At 34.7% G+C, this 16,149-nt stretch overlaps 1 protein-coding gene across 2 annotated transcripts; it reads left to right on the forward strand.

The window, feature by feature from the left end:
- Positions 1-3,683: 3,683 nt before the first annotated feature.
- On the forward strand, positions 3,684-16,149 carry LOC126822731 (acyl-coenzyme A thioesterase 9, mitochondrial). Of its 2 annotated transcripts, none has more exons than XM_050551772.1 (14): positions 3,684-3,806; positions 5,129-5,460; positions 5,818-5,869; positions 6,010-6,215; positions 6,986-7,069; positions 7,848-7,951; positions 8,306-8,379; positions 8,526-8,593; positions 9,101-9,212; positions 10,131-10,221; positions 10,983-11,068; positions 11,438-11,525; positions 12,238-12,391; positions 15,422-16,149. In XM_050551772.1, the coding sequence occupies exons 2-14, from the start codon at positions 5,145-5,147 to the stop codon at positions 15,463-15,465; spliced, it is 1,479 nt and encodes a 492-aa protein (XP_050407729.1). In that variant the 5' UTR covers positions 3,684-3,806; positions 5,129-5,144; the 3' UTR covers positions 15,466-16,149. The 2 variants fall into 2 exon arrangements, with proteins under 2 accessions (XP_050407729.1, XP_050407718.1); XM_050551761.1 differs by lacking the exon at positions 3,684-3,806 and adding an exon at positions 3,873-4,091.

The raw sequence follows: 16,149 nt of genomic DNA on the forward strand, positions 1-16,149 counted from the left end.
GTTTTTATCATTCAGAATGTATGTTGTGATTTGTGAGAGTTTGTTTAGTGTAGAAATACGGAACTCAGTTTGGTGCAAACCGTGATATATTCTAGCAAGAATTATTTTTTTCCTCCATCCTTCCGAAAAAAGCAGGGGACTATTGAAATGGGTCTTTCTGCCTCTTTTTCTCTCCGTCTGTCACACTGTTTGGAACACAAAAACCCTGTTTTTAATTAATAGTGTAGATTAGGCTAAGTAGAAATAAGCAATTTGATTGCTGATTGCTTTACAAAAAGATAAATGTGCAAGTGCCTGTATCAGACTCACTGTAAGCTTGTTATTTTATTCTGAATACGTGCCCGTTGATCCGGGGGGGGGGGGGATAAATTGTAACAAAGGAGATTCAGAAGTTTTACTTTCACAAAATGTGCAGGTATTGCTACAAGAGATAGTTCTACTGGATTTTTTTGTGAAAATAGCCAGATTATGCTCTGTGATTGCAAATTACAGAATTTTCATATAACAATATCCCATTAATTCAAAATGGAGATCCAATCCAACAGAATCTCAAGCTGTTCATAAACCTACAAATATTAATGTGCCATAACCATGGTAGTTCAGACCATGATTTGTAACAGTTGTCTGCATCACCCGTATATACGTACAGTATGTGTGTGAATTGGTTTTTTTTTACAGCCGATTACCACCGAATTAACCAAGCGGTGTAGAGAACCTTTTATGCATTGTTTTTGTTAACTAGCGAACTATTACGGGAGCCGTGGTGGCTCAGTGAATAATACGTTGGTTCGCTAGCTGGAGGTACTGTTTCGTACCCGATGTTGGCCGAGAAAGTTCATCGGTATTTTTCCACCGTGTCCCTTCTTCTCAGTGATGCAAGATGGAGGGACTGGCAAGGGAACGTATAGTCGTTTGGGTGGGTCAAAAAAACGAGATCCCGTGTACATATTGGCGTGCATGTGAGAGATATCTTGACAGTTGGAATTCGAGATGAGAGACGACAGCTGTGCCATTGCCCGGTCATAATTTCTCTCACAACACATTGTAAGTCGTAAGTCGTAAGCCATATGCCCGCCTTCTTAGCCCAGTCGGGGCAGGTTAAAACCAATTTCATTTTATTTCTCCTTTATAGTCAGATTGTATAAAAAAATCTAAGGTTTAATAATAAGGTAAATACATCAGTTCTCTCTATTTTGGCTTTGAAATTAGGTGCGCAAACGAAGTTTTATTTCCGAAACTCTACACCTTTAAATGAAAGCACATGCACACAATTTTATCCCCTTAAAGATAGGTTGCCAGGCAACAAAACATACGCCCACAGCAGCTAAATCGTCCGGCAGTCGACAAGGGTTGTCGCATATTTATTCTTTTGTGGGTAAAGGGAATTTAATAGACAATTTCATACAGATGACATAATTTTCATCGTTTGAGGGTTCACAAGGTTCTAAAAACTAAAACAAGGGCGCAACTCTGGAAGTAATCTACAGAAATTGTTGAAATTCGACAGGATTTTTCATTTTACTAATTCAAATAATGCATATAAATTTCATACAGATCGGATGATAACTTTTGTCGTTCGAACGTTCACAAGGTTCATCAACAAAGTAAAACAAGGGCCACAACTCTAGAAGTAATTGACGGAAATTGCTGACATTCAATAGACTTCTTCATTTCACTAATTTAAATGATGCATATGAATTTCATACAGATTAGGTGATAACTTTTGTCGTTCAAGCGTTCACAAGATTCAACAAAGTTAAACAAGAGTCATAACTCTAGATGTAATTAACGGAAATTTGCGGAAACTCAATAGGCTTGTTCGTTTTACTAATTTAAACGATACATATAAATTTCATACAGATCGGATAATAACTTTTGTCGTCAGAGCATTCACAAGGTACAACAAAGTGAAACAAGGACCATGATTCACGGCGTAATTGCTGAAATTCAATAGGTTTCTTCGTTGCACTAATTTAAATGATGCATATCAATTTCAAACAGATCGGATGATAACTGTTGTCATTAGAGTTTCCACAAGATTCAACAAAGTGAAACAAGGGCCATAACTCTAGATGTAATTAACGGAAATTCAACAGGCTTCTTTGTTTTACTAATTTAAATGATGCATATAAATTTCATACAGATCGGATAATAACTTTTGTCGTTAGAGCATTCACAAGATAGGCCTACAACAAAGTGAAACAAAGGCCATAACTCACGGCGTAATTAAAGGAAATTGCTGACGTTCTTCATTTCACTAATTTAAATAATGCATATCAATTTCAAACAGATCGGATGATAACTGTTGTTAGAGCGTTCACAAGATTCAACAAAGTGAAACAAGGGCCATAACTCCAGAAGAAATTAACGGAAGTTATTGAAATTAAATAGGATTCTTCATCTCACTAATGCAAAAAACATATATCAATTTCAAAACAATCAGATGATAAATGTAGTCTGGCTAGAGTGTTCACAAGAAATTGTGGACGACGGACGGAAGGACGGACGGAAATACCGACAGGCGGACGGACGGACGGGGGAGACGGCAATATAAAACAACATTTCCATGTGGGCATATAAAAACTACTCTATTAATCGGGATGCAAGTTTCTAAATGAAAAAATGGATCCCTTTTTATTGCATAATATGCGATTCAATTTTAAGTGTATGATAGCCTACACCCAGTGACAGTGGTCATTGTTCCGTTCCAATAATATTAACTTAACGGATAAGAAAATTAACATTCTTTCAATGTCTTTATGCATGATCTTTAAGGATAGACTACACGCTTTAAATTACTGATATGTAACATTCTAAATATAAAAGAACGTCACGTCAACCTACTTTCCGAATATCATATATAGGCATAATATTAAAAAATAGTCACAAAAGTGTTACAATACGCCCAAAAAGCAGAAAGGCAGACTTCCACATTGACTAAATTTAATTAGGATTTAGCATCCTTCAAGTAATTTAATCTCTATACGTGTTCCTAATATTTTCTGAACAAATAATATATTTCTCTCAGTAACAGAAAATTTTAAGTTGCTGAAACTTGTCAAATGAGACACTCAATATCGATAGGGTACATCCATCCATCATCTCTTCAAACCAAAAGTGTAAAATAGATCTGTAAAAAAACTGAATCGACGTAACAAGGTTTCCGGAGAACAAAGAGTTATAGGCTAACTCAATTGAATGGCAGTCTCCAGCGTCTGGTTATTCCAGCCTACACCGATAGTATTTATTGCGCAAGCTCTCCAGATAAGAATGGCGTCACTGTTTGACATGACTTGTGGAATATGTGTAGTCTCGTTTTTCGAGTCCCTTGTTACAAATGACGCTGAAACGCATTATGGTACACGAATGTTAAATGTTTATTTGATGTTAAATATTGGATATCAGATTCCTACCTTTTTTCATGAAAAGATCACAACATCAATATTGATTAAAATTAACAAATAATTTGTATTTTCAAGGTCGAAGACTTTGGATGATACTGAGTTAGAGACTTAAATAGCTACTTTAAATGTGGCCGTGTAGAGATACCAACATACGCACAGAAAAAAATACGTTCAAAGTCCGACGAGGCACCCTTTATATTCAAGTTCATGTAAACACTGCATTGAATTGTGCAAATATCAAAGTCCACCAAAAAAAAATTATATATATATATATATATATATCAATATTGTGAATTTGATGTCTTATATTTGGTAAAGTGGATTTGAGCAATGACTACTTGGTAGATTATTGCTACAAAAGATATCTTTCATACCGTATACATAGACACAAATTTTCAACATGTAAGTAGTTTATCTGTTTGTTTGTATTACTGTCGCTTTCTATTTTAGAAGTAGGCTACTAATCTAGGTCATTTATGTCGTCACGGCCTGTAGATAACCGCACATTAGTGGAGAATCGTATGCTTAAAACGTTTAATTTGATTTTCATTCTGCCTCCTTGAGCTTTTTTGGATAAAATTCAGGGGCGTGTCGACGCGTACTTACATTGTGGACTGCCAAAGTGTTCCATAATGGAAATGGGAACGCTTTCGTTCGTGATGGAGCAAGATATTGCTTCAGGATCAGGTTGGTAGACTATATACAACCTATAAATAACTTCTATTAATAGTGTTTCGTTTTCATACAAACGTACAGCAAAATTGATTGAATATAATAATAATAATGCATTATGGCCCACATGCATTATAGGTATAGGAGTATAGTAATAGGAGAAACACAAATATGTTGCCAATTACATAAAACACGATTTACATAAACATCAATTTATATATATATATTTAGCAATAATATAACTGTATTTATGTCCCCTTTTCCATGTTGAGTACCACGTTGTTCATTATATGCCTATCATCACAATTTTAAAAAAGCCAATTTAACCGTGTACAACATCAAACCGTTTGGTTCCTTCTGCATGGGGTTAGGTGACATCAATGTCCCTTTTTCCCATTTTCTTCAAGAACTGCGCTGCTATAAGACAGCTTTGATTTGGATTTCTTATTCATTTACATTTATATATTTTTTTACCTATATTTAAGACTCTCTGGAACTAAAGAATACTATATAATTGTATATTATGTGTATCTTCTATTTTACTTATAAAAATGAAAATGGAACGCAATGTAAATGCCATTTCCGACTATTTCGGGCCCTGGGGCTCGGACACCATAAATTGAGCCTGAGCAACATGCGCCTGAATCAAAATGCTATTCTAACGATCGACTTGATTGTAGCCATAAAGAAAACGGTATTGAGCCAAACTGAGGGCCGATTCAAAACCCGACACCGATTCTGTAGCTCACATGACAATAGTGGGCCTGACGAGGAAAGCGTGTCAAGTAAATTAGACCGGAAAATGGACATTTCGTCGGTAAAGTGTCAAAAGGGTGTATCTCGGGTAATTAGTCAAATACACTTTTTTTGCATTTTTAAAATTTCCCAATTAATATGCACATTTCTGTCTAAGCTGTGTACGCCAATTAGAACTGTTCTGGGTATCATGTTTCCAAATGTATCTTAATTTGTGGAAATTTTGAAATGCAAAAGGTTCTATTTCTTAATCTTTAGAAATTCTTTTAATGACATTTTGCATTTGATCACTACAGCTCAAGTGGGCTCAAAATGAATTGCCTAAGAAGACCAGGGTCTATCAAACAGTTTTTCCGGTGTTTCTCTTCATCGGAAATGTCAGCACCAGTTCCACCATCACAACCATTATCTGAAAAATCTACAACGGGTTTACCATCAAAACTATCAACAGAAATGTCAGCACAGGTTCCGTTACCAAAAGTATCATTGTCAGAAATATCTGTAACAAATCCGGTATCAAGACTTTCATTATCAGTACCAACCACATCAGCAGAATCATCTCCAGCTTCATCGATTACTCAAAGCGAACCATCAACAGCTGGACATCCTCAACTCACTATACAAGAAGGTAAAAATAAAGATTTCAATGTTTAAAGGCATTATCACTATCAACAAGAAAATAAAATGTAATTGATTTTGTAAAATATATTCAAAATACTCACCAAAATGATCTAAAATCCAAGCACTGGCCTATCTAAGAATGAAACTGTTTGAACGTAATTAGAACATCCAGTTACATGTATTTGTGACCCTAATCGAAGAGAATCCAAGCACTGGTCTTTATCTCAGAAAAGAATTTTGCTACGGACTTTCACTGAAATTCTTATAAACACGCCTTAAATCTTAAAACGTTTCATCCAAAATTTGGTTTTGAATCCCAGGAAATAGCCTACCGATATTAGTTTACTATTTTTATTTTTTGTAGCTCGAGATACACTTATGGAAATGGTTGGCAAACACATAGAAAGCATGTTGCCGTAAGTTCAACTGTTGGAATGCTATTTATTTAGATTTTTCGGTAATACCTGCAAAAACAATAAAATTGAGCCCCCCTCCCTTGTATATTGTTACGGGTATATAGTTTTGGTGTTGTTTTTTTTTACATGTTTTAAATCAGGGATGAAGAAAGTTCAGAGACTGGTCACTCTATATTTGAAAATATACCTAAGAAACAAGATGGCCTACCAGTACGTAGTCTTAAAGACAGCTATAGAGAAGTTGTTATACCGCTTGGTTCCAATCCTGAATTAAGAATCCATTATGTGAATTTCTATAAAGGGATTCGTTACGGTAGAATTCTAGAAGATCTGGACACATTTGCTGGTAAGTAAAACTATAATAGATAATTTCTTTGAAAGCACAATAATAGGCAATGAAAGCTTCGAAGTCATGACAATTCATTAAAAGCATCGAAGTCATTAAAAGTTATTAAAAGTTCATTAAAAGTATCACGAAGTCATTAAAAGTATCGAAGTTATTAAAAGTATCGCGAAGTCATTAAAAGTATCGAAGTCATTAAAAGTTCGCATCGAAGTTATTAAAAGTTTATTTAAAAGTATCAAAGTTATTAAAAGTATTGGGAAGTCATTAAATTTAAAAGGTCATTAGAGTTTCGAAGTCATTAGAAATATCGAAGTTGCTGACATGTAAATCATTCCATGAATTTAATAAGTAAATTAGAAATATCGAAGTTGCTGACATGTAAATTTAATAAGTAAATATTGTGATTGTAAGGGTGGATGTACATGTAGGCCTATTTGTAAAATAGGACCTATGACCTATACATGTTGAATCTGAAATTTAGGTTTATTATACTTTTGTTTCTATATTTACGGTTAATTTAATTAGTTCAAGAAATAAGTGATTAAGCACTTCTGAAAGTCAACTAGAGGTTAATTTACCAGAACATTGAACTAATATGTAAAGATAAGAGGAAACATTTCTGTAGTTGTCCGAAGGGAATGTATTTCATTTCCTTTGAAATGAGATCGGGCAAAAACCAATGGAGTTTAATGGAGTTTCGGGACTAACATGAATCATCCATAGTATATCTGTCTAATTTTCTTAATTAAAGATTTATTATTTCTTTATAGAATTGATTTGTTACACCCATAACAGAAGAGGTGATAGTCCCAAGTCACCCTTATCTACAGTAACAGCTTTAGTTGATAGAATAGGTAAGTAATATACTGTTGAAGCATGTCACTTTCTAGTTTAAATAATTTTGTTAGGAATTAACATTCTGGCTGATCATAGACAATGGAGCATAAAGCAAAAATACTCGAATATACAGACGAATTGTCAAGAGTGAGTTGTAATACCTTTTATAGCGACATAAAAGACATATGGCGCGAACACCATCTTTGGGGGGTGTGAGTGGGGGGGGGGGGTAAAGAGCTTGACGTCTGTCACAGCTAAGCGAATAAACTTGAATATTATAGATTTATCTGATCTGTGATTTAAAATGTATGTTGCCCTGGCAGTCAACTAAGCGCTGCATAAGGACCCGATTCAATCATTAGCGTTCTACTGTTAAATGGATTGTAACATAAACACAATTGGTTATTTTTGCCTTGTATAAGAGAAATTATAGTGAGGATTATCAATCGACTCATTGCGATAAATTAGTCGCGGTGGCTCAATGAATAATGCGTAGACTCGCTAACCTGGAGGTCTCGGGTTCGCTCTCTGTGTTGGCCGAAAAAGTTCCTATGTGTTTCCCCTTCTCTGTGGTGCAAGGCGGGAAGTTGGGACGAAAACCCACGTCCCGATGTATTCGTTGGCGAGCGCGTAAAATAACCCCTGACATTTGGAATTCAATTGATGCCCCGGGCAAAACTTCCCCCATAGCACACTGTATGACCTATCCAGGATGGTGCAAAAAAGTAGGACGTTAAACCCTACTTCATTGTGATGAATGTAATATACAGATTATGTATTTCTCTTCCCAAAAAGTGCTTGGAAAAGATATTATATCAGCAGCATCAGACATTAAACTAACTGGTAATGTGACATGGGTTGGTACAACATCTATGGAAGTTACAATGGAAGTACACCAGGTCAGTGTTAATTATAGCACATTCTAAAGTAAAATTAAATTGTAACCATTACCAAAGAGAGAGAGAGAGAGTTTCTATAAATAGACGAACTGCAAGAGATATAACGTCTACTCGACACAAGCTATGTCATTTTGAGACTAACATATGGTTATATTATTTCAGCATAGAAAACCAAGAGGTAGGTCGACGAGCCCATTTCCTCGTCCCCTACAAGCTTAGGATCGAAACCATGCCACTTGACTCATGTCAGGTCTAGACCTTATGATCCATAAGCTCGCTCTTTAAACACATCGACCTCCCGACCCCCATAATCAGGGTAAAAGCTTCTTGAAGATAATACAGGTTTCATTTCAGGTTGTAAACGGTCAATGGCAGAAAATGATAAACGCAAGATTTCTAATGGTCGCCAGAAATCCAGTAACAGGAGGGTAAGAAATTTTAATGTAATTTGTTTATCGATAGTGAGATAACTCCATGTTTAAGGCCCGAAAAACAATATTTACGATAGGCTTCTTACATGTAGTTCTTAATGCCTTCTTTAAAAATATCAGCAAACGTTTTGTGTCCGTTTCAGACCCGCCGCCGTCAACCCCTTGAAACCAAACGGACCAGAGGAAGAACAAATATTTATGAAAGGAGAAGGTTTGGAAAATAATTGATAACATTAATTAGAATTATATTATATGCACATAATAAATATTCTGACTTGTCATTATAGCCTTAATGGTATACTTTTAAGAGATGAGGGAAATGCGTATCCTGCTATCTTCATGAATGACAATTTAATTACTTTGATTGCGTGAATGGAAAGTTTGATGACGTTAATGACATTTTAATTCCGGAAATACCCTTCCCGGTAGTGATCGATTATTTGTGATAACCGAAAAATTACAATTCTTACAGGAAAATTAGATTTTAAGCATCGATATGCAAATTAGCATGTACCGTTACGCAGTGCTCGGAGTAGTATTATATATTGGTTAAACGATGAAATGTACTGTAATGATTTTTGAAATTTGTTAATGAGTCTGACACTTTCTTTAGCCCAAGCCTTAATCGAGAGATTTCCTTCTTTCTTTTGTAAGTTATATATAGATATTAATAACGTATTAGTAACTACATACTGCAAACCTCTATATATTTTAATAGCCAATAAAGCAATTCGTCAGAATATGGCCAATAAATCTTTATTGAAGACACCACCTGATGAATCAGAACGTCTTATAATACACAACCTATTTTTAGAGACCATAGATCAAAGGTGGGTTTACTTTACAAAATATAAATGATAAAAAAAATATGTGAGTTAATCCTGGTTGTCACGAAGTCTTGTTAACACCTTCAATTATGATCCGATCGTTCTGAAGTCCATAACTGGGAGGCTAATGAGAGTATGTGTCTTTTCTTTGCTTGACAACTTATGTTTTCTTTTGTTGGGTAAGACGCTGGCTCGCTAGCCTGGAGGTCGGCTGTTCGATCCCTGCATTGGCCGATAAAGTTCATCCAGATTTTCCGGCGTGGTTCTCCCTTGTCAGTGATGCAGGACGGAGGGGCTGACAAGGAAAGCTGTCTAGTCGTTCGGATGGGACGAAAAACCGAGGTCCCGTGTACACATTGGCGAGCACGTAAAAGATCCCTTGGCAGTTGGAATTCGATATAAGAGTAGGCCGTAGCCGCCGCTACCCGGGCAAAATTTCCCTCATATATAGCACACTGTATGGCGTATGCCCGTCTTCATTAGCCCAGGTTAGGAGCAGAACAGTAGGACGTTAAACCCCATTTCATTTCATTTCATTTGTTAATTCGACACCCATTTTGATGTCAGTATATTATGTCCACAGGCAGGTCAGGCGGTGCCAATTCGTTATCAAATTTGGAGGTGTGAAGTTATTTTTTCGCGGAGTTATTGTCCCATATATTATACTATACCAAACCATCTAATAGGTTTTTATAGTTCATTTATAGAAATCTTTCACGATTGATCCAGATATCGAAACAGTTTATCGGTACTTGACTAAATCTTATAATTACTCTAAATGCCAGGCTTCTTGAAAAGAAAACACATCTTTTTATTTATGTACGTCATGATTGACTTGGTTGACACGTGTTTCATAGTAGCTATAGCCACATATCTTTAATACAATGTTAGGCCAAAATAATGTGTATTATCTGATTTTAGCTCTTCAACTTTTAAAATACGTATAAAACCAGAGAATAGTGTATGGATGGAAGATGCCGGATTAAAGAACGTGATTGTCTGTCATCCACAGGTAATAAATATATCAGTGCTGGATTGTACATCTAAACAAACAAAACTCATAAATTTTAAGTCAATTGTAACTTTTTGTCGAGCGAAGAAAAGCAGAATATTTATGAAAACTGTCTAAAATAATCAACGACTATTCTATAATGTTACTCAAGATAGTTACTGCTGGTCCAGATCAATGAATATGTGGCTATTTACCCCTAAAGGTTTGCGGTTTAATTTTAACAGTATAATCTTTGAATCGTCCTTCAAAACGCATGGAAATGACCCTAGTGTATAGGCCATAGCGCCCCTGTCCGGACAAAATTTCATCATATGCACATCTTCATTAGCCTAGTGAAACAGAAAAGTAGTACTTTAAACCCCATTTCATTTCACTTCAAAACGCACGCTAAGTACAGCTATATGAATCCCCAGTCTCTGTTGGTGCTTAGGTTGTGGACAGCAACCCGCTCCACTTTATGACCTTAGAAAATGTTTTTGTTTTATTATTTTGGAGATATTGGAAATTGGACTTCATAACTCACTAAAGTATATGATTAAAAAACAATTCCTTCGTGTACATTCGCTATTTAAACTATGTGCTTGTTATCTACCAATCTGGTTAAAACACAGATCCTATTTCGTTTCGTTTTTATAGTTCAAAATTTCGTTTTACTTGTCTTTACTACATTTGTAGTGTAGGCCATCGAAAGTATAAAAAAACGAAACGAAATATAGATCTGTATTTTAATCAGATTGGTATGTAGTTTTCTTTTATTTCAGCAAAGAAACTTATATAATAAGATATTTGGTGGTTATTTAATGAGGAAAGCGTTGGAACTAGCTGTAGCTAATGCTGCACTTTATTGGTTAGTAATTATTTAAATTGTTGTTTATTATAGCTTATTGAACTGAATATACGATACTAACATGTGAATGCCGAACAGTATGATCATGTCTTTAAGAGGAATTGACCATTACAAAGACTGATATCAAAATGTGGTCCAATATTTTAATTGAAGGGTTCCCAATATTATTCAAGATAGTACAATACCAGTTACGATTTTTCACTCTTAGAATAGATTATGTGAAATTATGATACGGCATATTACAGCTTTATTCTTCTTTCCAAGCTAAAACAAGACTGATATACACTTCACAATCCTCACAGACATCACTATGTAAAGAAACAACCGGGCCACCCGCCAATATTCCTATCCATCTTGATATATTTTCAGCAAAGTGTACCCTAAAATTAAAGTGGTTCATGATATATGCTTCAAGAAACCAGTGGAAATTGGTTCACTTCTGTTTCTATCATCCCAGGTTAGTATTGGTAAATACGAAAGGTTAGACATAATCATCACAAAGAAAACAAATCTGAATACCGCTGTTTAAATCAAATTACTTCAAATCGAATTTTTGTTTTACCAATATACGATTTTTTTGCAAAGGGGATTGGTAGAAGCTTATCGCCTGTAGGATCAAATATTATCATTAACCACAAAGTGTAGGATCAAATATTATCATTTAACCACAAAGTGTAGGATCAAATATTATCATTAACCACAAAGTGTAGGATCAAATATTATCATTTAACCACAAAGTGTAGGATCAAATGGTATCATTTAACCACAATTTGTAGGATCAACGTTAACGACAATTTGTAGGATCAAATACGGGCGTAGTACATACACTTGACCACAACTTGCAGGATCAAATAGTATCATTAAACCACAATTTGATCGATCAGTTCTATCATTTAACCACAATTTGTATATCAGATAGTATCGTTTAACCACAATTTGAAGGATCAATTACTATCATTTAACCACAATTTGTCTTCGCCGAGTGATCTCTACCATCGATGTTTCGTCATGGGATTAAGGATTTGTTCCACTCCGGTCGGCTAAGCACAGGAACCTGTGGGGGTTATCATTATGGTTAGAAACATTTCGTGGACAGGTTCTGACACCCCACCCCAACATCGATGGAATATTACTCCCAAATAAATTAGTATTATATTGTGTTTATTTAGATTGTATATACAGAAGGGTCACTGATACAGGTCAAAGTTCTCGCCGAAGTTGTCAACCAGACAGTGGGAAATCCTGAGACAACCAACAATTTTCATTTTACCTTTGACTGCGGTTTGGAAAATATGCCTCAAGTTAAACCCAGAACATATGCAGGTCAGCTATATTATTACAAGAATGTATTTAAACATTTAAAGGGGTTGTATCATTTTGATTTAGGTAAATGATAAAACGTGAGGTTGGCTTATCATACACAGATGATTTAGGTTTTATTTGTTTTAGGTTTTTGTTTTTGTGGGAAGTAGTTATGTGTGTGAATTTGTATAAGGGATAAAACAAGACTATAGGAAATCATTCTGGAAAATATAAAATCTGATTAAAAGAAAGACTTTAAGCTGTGGTGTTTTACGTTTTCTTGCACGTTACGATTCCCTCAATCATCAGAAGAAAAGCAGACGTAAATTATATAAACATGAAGAATAATAAATTCAACCGGGTTATAATTAATCTCATCCTAATAGTAAGTGCAGGAGGACCGAGCCACGCACAAACAAAACCCATGGAACAAACCCGCGGACAAGACACACAAACTACACAGAAATGAAATGAAATGTGGTTTAACGTCCTGCTGTTTTGCTCCGACTGGGCTAATGAAGACGGGTATATGCCATACAGTGTGCATATGAGGGAAATTTTCCCGGACAGCGACGCTAAGGGCTTTCAAACTGCCATGGAAACTTTTACGTTAACGCCAATGTATACATGGGACCTCGATTTTTCGTTCTATCATAACGCCAGAAAATGCCGATGAACTTTCTCGGCCAACGCAGGGATCGAACACGGGACCTCCAGGTAAGCGAGCCAACGACTTACTCACTGAGCCATCGTGGCCCCCAAACTACACAAACATTACAAGCAATCAACAACAAACGCATAATAATCTATAGATCCTGGATTTATATGTTAATATAATGTGTGGATTGGGAGAGAGAGGGTTTAACATCCTCTCGACCCAAACTAGGTGATTTCGCGACTAACATAATGGTTCAATTTTATTTCAATAATTCGCCTAAAGTGGCAGGAATCGGGTGACCCGGAGAAAAACCCCGAGGTTGAACACGCGACCCAAACTCTCTTTCACGTATAAGCCTGGAATTGAAACCACACTACTTGATTCAATGACAGATCGTATGATCTATAGAGCGCGCGTTAGAACATCCGGACACCTATTCACCCAAAAATCAACACATCAAAGAGGTCGTACCTGGTTCTTTTCTGGTTAATTATAAACATTTTCACGACGATTTGGGTTTTATTTTATTTAGATTTTTGTTTTTGTTGGGAGTATTACACTGTTAGAAAAAATCTGGTAAATTTACATGAAAATTACTGGCAGCAAAAGTTGCCAGTAAATTTACTGTAAATAAACATTCAGCTGTAATATTACAGAGTTTCTGTAATTTGACTTTGTAAGTAAATTTACCTTAAAACAGTAAATGGAAAATAACATGAGTTTGTTTTTTAACTTTGGACTGTAAATTCACCGCAACACAGTAAATGAACGGTTACAGTAAGTTTGTTTTTAGACTTCCCAATGTAAATTTACCTAAAATCAGTAAATGAAAAATTACAGACAAATGTTAAAAAAACCACAATGATTTTAACTTCCGTTCCAGGATTTTAGATGTAAGCTTGTGGTACTGTCTAGTGCAGGCATGGTAATTCTGCTCTAGAGACAGTCAAGCTAACACTGACCAATCGGTTTAATTAACCGTCTTCAATTGACCTTGGTTACGAGATAATACTATCTATGACAAGAAAGCAAAACATTTTTTTTATACGTTAATGAACATACTTACAATCTGATCAACGCACGATAAATAATAATACACGTTTTAGATCGTATAAATAAAGAAAATTAAATATATATAACATGCAATATACCAAATTTCACAAAATGTGATTGTCCATATTATGGTTAATAAATTAGAATGAATACTATAAGAAAATAATTATTAGGAATGGTTCGTTGCTATGGAATACTAAAATAAAATAAGAGACAGTAAATTAACATAAGAGACAGTAAATTTACCAATAAGTAAATTTACAAAATAATGTGAATAAACGTAAATCTGTAAAATTACCTACTGGCTTTGCTATTTTCATTTCAATATTGAAATATTACGCATGTATTTTTACCGGGGTTTAATGTGCCTTTGGTTTCATCAAAGTTTATTGTAAAAAAGAATGAAACTTGGTAAATATACATCATTTTGGTAAACATTTAGAACATTTTTGGTAAAAATTTAATTGCTGTAAATTTACTTATATTTCTAACCTGAAAGTTTACAAAATGATGTGAGTAAACGTAAAATCTGTAAAATTGCATGCTAAGAGACAATAAATTTACCGAATACGATAACTACCAATAAGTTAAACATACATTATGCAAGAGCTAAATCTGCCTATTGCAGGTCTTTCTTTAGGCCTGATATGTTCTATAAACTATGAATTAGACATTTATTAACATGAAAAGATCATAATCAACTCATGGATGCCATCTTATGTGTTGGATTTTCACTGGATTTGAGTCCGATCTGGGGCTCAACGCTCATTAATGATTAAATTCAAAAATAGATAATCAAGACTATGTTTTTTTTTATCGTACTGACTTAATAAGTAATGTTGATCGAGGCTAGGCCTAACATTCAGTCTCTAATATCTCGGTTCCGAGGGGATCAATTTAACAGAAATTTTCAGCATATTCCCATTACATTATCTAGTTTTTAACTATTATAGTGAGAACTGCTGTAATTTTATTTATATTTCTAACCTAAAAGTAAATTTACAAAATAATGTGAATAAACGTAAGATCTGTAAAATTACATGCAAGCTTGTTTATTTTGAGTTCAGTTTGGAAATATTACATATGTAAGAATGTATTTTTACTGATTTTGAATGTGTCTTTGATTTCATCACCGTCTATTGTAAAAAAAGACACGAAACTCTATAAACGTACACGAAACTCCGTTAAAATACGCCAGACTTGGTAAAACTACTACATTGTGGTGAACATACCGATAATTAAGGTACAAAAACTACTTGTACTACTGTAATTTTACAAAAATTTCTAACAGTGTATGCGTGTTAGTTTAGTATTGTTATTTTCAGTTGTGTTCATTTCAGAATCCATGCTCTACTTAGATGGTAAAAGACACTGTGAGAGCTGAGTCCGAGATATGCCTGTCTTTCTGTGACTTCCATAGAAATGGTGATTCCCATGGAGACAATTGTTTATGATAAATGATAGTTCTCCGTTAATCTAGTAGTTAGTAATCAGAATTGAACGTTGTTCTTAAAGTTGACCACCATTGGAATTATATTTAAGATCATCTGAGCTGCAGATAAACAAAACATAAAGGTTTCTGGTGCCATATTGGGACTTTAGTGTATAATAATTGTGTTACTAGCATTGTTGAACCATTTTACCATCATAGTGTAATAAGTTGTGCCAGAAATTAGACAATTTTATCTTGTTAATTTATACCGATATTATTGTGATAATATGTATATACCAAGGTCCTTTATATTAGTTGTTATTATGCTGCTGTTATTATTATGAAACATACTTTTGTTGTATTATGTCGATATACAAATATGTACAAAGGTATTTACTAACTTGGGGCATTTAGTTTAATCTACACTTATATTTTTGTTTATTGACAAATGTTTGAATTCCTAAATGGATGGGAAGTTGTATAGTGACACACAAGCTTGTGCTCACCGTTTTAAGAAAACCATCATAAGCCTGGACATTTTTGTGAAATAAAATGGTTGCGTAGATTTTCAGTAGACCAAAGTTTACCTAATAATAATATGTTTTAAATATTTTAGTTAATAAATATGAAATGCAA

This window comes from Patella vulgata, chromosome 1 (genome assembly GCF_932274485.2).
Source record: "Patella vulgata chromosome 1, xgPatVulg1.2, whole genome shotgun sequence".
NCBI lineage: Eukaryota > Metazoa > Mollusca > Gastropoda > Patellidae > Patella > Patella vulgata.